The 5,739-nt window shown below is 39.2% G+C and overlaps 1 protein-coding gene across 1 annotated transcript in view; it reads right to left on the reverse strand.

Moving 5' to 3' along the window:
- Positions 1 to 5,739, reverse strand: part of EEFSEC (eukaryotic elongation factor, selenocysteine-tRNA-specific) — a 217,154-nt gene that overhangs the window by 79,146 nt on the left and 132,269 nt on the right. The window contains exon 6 of the mRNA XM_015426092.1: positions 2,615 to 2,771. Within this exon, the coding sequence (XP_015281578.1) occupies positions 2,615 to 2,771 (157 nt within the window). The remainder of the gene's footprint in view (positions 1 to 2,614; positions 2,772 to 5,739) is intronic.

A 5,739-nucleotide genomic window follows, 5' to 3' on the forward strand; every position in this document is an offset into this window, starting at 1 on the left:
GAAGGGGAAATTTATTTTACCTCAGAACATCAACAGCAAACTGTTTAGAATGTTAGAAGGAAAGGCCAGTGAGGCCGCATATGCAAACAACCTCTGTGTTCCGAGGCAAAGGCGAATCAGGCCACATATGCAAACGACCTCTGTGTTCTGACTGGCTGTGGGGGGGGGGAGGAACAGCAAACTGTTTAGAATGTTGGAGGCAAGAGTCAAGCAATGCAGCCAGTGGATAGGGACAGATTCTGAGTGACTCACCAGGGCGCCAACCAATTCCAGAGCATGTGGAATGTTCTAAAGAAGTGCCACCACCATTCGGATTTTATATATAAGGGATATGTGATAAGATCCCCTCTTCTGACTTGCATGTATTTTAAATGGAACTGTGATGACTGATACAAACTTGTGCCATTTACACAAGTTTGCACAGTGTATTTTATACTGAGGTACAAATACCTGTGTACAAAATATAACATAAGCAGTGATTCTTAAACTCACCAAACCATCTAAATTAACTCCTTCAAATGTCCATAAAATTAGCAATCTCTACAGCTACACACCATTAAAAACTGAAGACATTGTCTTAAACCACTATAGTCACTTCAAGTAGATAGAAAACCGCTATAGTCACTCCAAGTAGACAGACTTAGAGAGTCAGGAAACTATCTGAAACATGGAGTTCATTTTTAAAAATCAAAACAGAAACTGAAGCTTAATTTCTAAATCTAGGAATACCATTTTGTTTGTTTGTTTAACTAACTTGCATTCCTAAACAAACAACTCACTAACTTTTAAATTCATTTTTGCTTCTACTTGAAGCAGTCAAAGCAAACACTTATAAACTGAGGCTCTCTTTTTGTTTCATTTAATGTGAAATAAGCAGACCATATCACTGCACACCAATTACTAAACTGAAAATATCTTGCAATAATTATCATTCATATATTAATAACTTAGTATGTTTTTCTCATATCCCAATATAGTTTCCCTTGCTTACCCAGTAAATATTGGGAAAACACAGTAAAAGTGGCAAATATCAGAGTTCTGCTCCACAAATATAGCTGATAAAGGCTGATTAGAGTAACCAGGTTTAACTTAAGAAGTCTAATTTCTAAATAGCCCAGCAATGGCTGAATTAGAGCCTTTTCTTTTTTAATCATTGTTTTATGTTTTAATTAAACATTTGACATGAAGGGGAGCCTAAATCAACTGTTTGGACATGGTTTAAATAGACGTAAGAAATTAAAATGGATACGTATAGATATGGCTAGTTTCCCTGAGGAAACCTGGATCTATAAAATGGTTTTCAGTTATGCTGGAGGCTAGGGAGCTGTCTACAAGTACTAAAAGTACCTCATGGGACTCACAATTCCAAATGAGTGGTGCCTTACTGAATTAAGAAGAATATGAAAATCTGTACCTCTCCAGAATTAAACAGAGCCTGCATGTTATCTTTTAGTTTGAACTTACTTGCTCTGTGTGACCCTACAAGATTTATTCTGCTCATTATAACATTGATCAACACTGTTGAGGAATTAGTTGCTGTAGATTTTCCGGGATCCAGGAAAATCTACAGCAACTAATGAACTCCGGCCGTGAAAGCCTTCGACAACATACTGTTGAGGAAATCTGTAGAGTATACCGAAGCTTTTTAGTACAATAGAGCTGACACTGGAAGTACAGTAGTGGTTACTAGCCAAAGTTAGGAAAACCTTGCCTTTTTATTCATTTACTTATTTATAGTACACCTTTCTCACAGAAGACACAAGGAACCATACATTGTTCTGACAATACCATGTGCGTTTGTGAAACCAATTCAGAAGACTCCTAACCTGGATTAACAAATAGCACTGAACAGCCTTGACTCAGTTTTCTGTGGTAAAGCACAGTTGAAGCTTCTGACTCCGATTTACATTACAAATCACAATCTGTGTTTATTTATTTAATTCGATTTGTATCCCACCCTACCTGCCGAGGCAGGCTCAGGGTGGCCTACCGTAAAAGTTAAAATATTAAAACACTGATGCATTGACACAATGCAACATCATAAAAACTCATAAACATAACAAATCAAACTTTTGCATATGGGAGGCAGCCCTGATACTACAAGACTACAGGTAATGGCTTATCTTTTATAAAGTGTTACATGTTCTCAATAAATAACAATAAAGTAGGACTAAGCCAAATATTCACGTGTGTACTTTTTTTAGCATGAAAACAGGGCTGGCGACAAAACATTCCCCAAACCACAGAAGTATCCCCCCCCCCAAGTGTTTCCAGCCCAATCAGGATTCATGAAGTACCATAATAGCCAGTGAGATCTGGCTATTTAATTATGTCAGAAAGCCAATGCAGAAAGACAGCAATGGCTGCTGCACTACGAACACTCTTGTCTTCCATACTGAAAAAAATGCTTTAAAATATTTTCCACAGGACTGTAAGATGTTCACAAAAAAAGACTCCTTTTTAGTTCAGCTGTCATCACAGTCTTTCAATACATACTATTTATGCACCATAGCTATACCTGAATGTGTAATACAACACAATTGGTCCTTCTGAAAGAAAATTCAGATTTTTTTTAAAGACAAGATATTTCTGAATTTATGTGAAAATAACTCACCTGAAATGTGGATTTTAAATTTCCCACTCTGCCCAAAGCCACCTTCTATTACTCCTTCCTCTCCTGTAGACAGCTTCACCTTTAGCCCCACAAAAAGTTGTATGTTGGTCTCTTTTTTAAACAACGAACGACCAATCACACTGTAATCATCACAGAGCTGGGGGGGAAAGCACACTAGTTAGTTACAGTATTTTTTATTTTTTTAAAAAAAATACTGGCTTGGATCCTATGGACAGCCTCTGCCAAAGACTGTGCTTCCTCTTCTGATAGCACTTCCATTTCAGCAAGATCGATGGTTTTCAAAGAGCCCTTGCACAAACAGAAGTGCTTGAAAAAGAGGAATTGTGTTTTGCAGAAGAGGCCATCTTGCACATACAGAACTTGTCCATAGGACCCAAGCCACTGGGTCCATGGTAATGCTGCACATGGTAACAACTGATGTGTCTGCTTTGAATGCATGGCATGGTCTATTCATGTTTGGATATCATCACCTGAAGTTGCAGTTATGATATGTGATCCAGCTGTATCTCATTGCATATGCTTATGATGTAAAGTTAAAATTAGCTCTGTAGAGCAATTTTTTGTGTAATGAGATATGGCCTTGTTGGATGTGGCACCATGCCTCCCAAGATGTTTGCTTAGTTACTTCATCATCAGTATTTTGGAATCAAGTAAGAGTCCAGTAGCACCTTAAAGACTAACAAAATTTGTGGCAAGGTATGAGCTTTCATGAGTCACTGCTCATTTCTTCAGATATAGCTAGAATGTGGGTCCATCTGTCCTATTTATTGGAAAGTGGAGTGGTTTCAGATGCTGAATGACATTAGCAGCCAAATGACAAGCAAAGTATTTACATTTCATAAGGTGTTTACTTGATCAGTTTGCACTGGGCTACTCTCTTGTGCTTGTTCTTTTGTTTTTTCTCTCAGTTTTTTCACAGGATTTTCAGCTGCTGGACTCTTTAAAATGATAATTTTAATTTTTATTAACAATTTCTCTATTTGCAGGTATTGGAATTTAGTTAACTAGTTTGAACACATTTGCTATTTGGGGAGGTAGAATAAAATAATTTTAACAACACAATAAATATAAAATAATAGTGATTCAAACTACTCACAGGAAAAATGGTAATCAATTGTTTTCACTCCAGGTTCTATGAGAGAAGGAGAATGTGCCAGTTTGGCTGGGAGTAAAACCCAAAAAAGGTCTGAATCACAAGCAGTGTTCCCTCTAAGCTGAGTTAGTGTGAGATAGCTCACAGTTTTTTAGCCTCCGGCTCACACATTTTTGTCTCAGCTCAGGAAGGATGGCTCCAGAACACACTAATTTATGCATTAGCCAAATCACCTGCTCACAACTTTAATGCCGGTAGCTCGCAAAGTAGAATTTTTGCTCACAGGACTCTACAGCTTAGAGGGAACATTGATCACAAGTGAAGTCCAGTACTGCAATCTGGGAGCTGGGAAGAAGTCCCAGGAGGCAGAGACACTAAGGGGAAGACACCCTAGAATCAAGGTGGGTGAAGGAATGATACAGGCTGAGAAAAAGGAACCTAAACAAGCAGTTGGTAAAGAAGATAACTTGACAGAAAAGGAAGAGGAGACAGGGAACTTAGACATGAAAAGGTTAATGAGAGTGAGTTCTGAACACACTGGACAGCATTTAGAAAGGAGAGGCTATCTGACAAAAAGGATGGCATTCAGGGAGACAAGAATGCCAGGGAAGATTGGCATGAGACTGTGAAAACAGGATAAAGTAGATATTGGGCTCAAAAGCAGGAGCCCTGGGAATCAGTGGGTGCTGGAGACATGATTTAAAAAAAAAAATGAATGCCAGGGCTGTATACTGTTGGCTTAAAGGATGTGGGGAGGAAGGAGAGCATGGATGGCCAGGCCAAGGAGAGTGGGCCAAGGAGCCCAGAAGAATTCTGTACTTTTGTAAGTTGCACAGAAGGGGAAATCTACCATTTTTGGCTTCTACTTTCCCTGCAACCTTAAAGAAGCAATATAGACCAAGAAGCTTGTGGAGGAGGATGGCTAAAGCTAAACCAGAGCCAGTTTGGTGTAGTGGTTAAGTGTGCAGACTCTAATCTGGGAGAACCGGGTTTGATTCTCCACTCCTCCACTTGTACCTGCTGATGTGACCTTGGGTCAGTCACAAGCTCTGGCACAGCTGTTCCTGAAAGAGCAGGTTGTGTCAGAGTTCTCTCAGCCCCACCCACCTCACAGGGTGTCTGTTGTGGGGAGGGGAAGGGAAAGGAGTTTGTAAGCCACTCTGAGACTCCAAGTGAAGGGCGAGGTATAAATCCAATCTCCTCCTCCTCTTCGTCTTCTAACCAGCCATTTAGTTGGTTACCAGCTTTCAATACATTGTGTACTGAGTCAGATTTAATTCTGCTGCCATAAATCTATCAAAACTTCTCAGAAACCTGACATTATTCATGCAGATAGATACACCTTATCAGCTTTCAACTCCTCACCAACTTCATTTCAACAGATTCATTCACCTGCCTGAATAAGGCAAATTGCTACAATGCAGTTTTTAAAAATCCACCTTTGCAAGGAGTATGTATATCGTGTTGATTTGTTAAACCCAACGTCTTTAACCAGCCGTATTGAATTTTAATTTCAAGATTATTAACCCAGTGGGAGTCACCATGCCAAGTTTGGATTCATAATTAAGCAATCAGGTACAAGAGGCAGCAAGCTTGTTGCACCATGAAAGATAAACGACCCTCCCTGGGGCACTGGCAAAGCATAAGGTGCAACCAAGTGAGCCTAATCCCCAAGGTGTGAATATCTTTGGATGCTACTAACCCCCTGAAGTCACTGTGCCTCTGTGTCATAACAAGAGTCTTGACTTATGAAGAGAAATAAGAAAATATTGCTTTATTGAAGAGAAAGATACCATTCATTCCTTCATTAAATCAGCACTGCAGCTCAGGTGTCATGGAGGTACCCCAGAATAAGAAACCAAACAAAAAACAAGAAAAAATATTTGCCTCGTGCAGATAGCAGACTTATAAGATTTCTCCTTGCAACAACTCTAGAGGGTAATGTTATGCAACTAATAATATAACATTTTGTTAGATGCAGTCATAAAACAGATTATGTGGTCCATAATGA

This window comes from Gekko japonicus, unplaced genomic scaffold (assembly GCF_001447785.1).
Source record: "Gekko japonicus isolate JY-2015 unplaced genomic scaffold, Gekko_japonicus_V1.1 scaffold69, whole genome shotgun sequence".
NCBI classification, from domain to species: Eukaryota; Metazoa; Chordata; class Lepidosauria; order Squamata; family Gekkonidae; genus Gekko; species Gekko japonicus.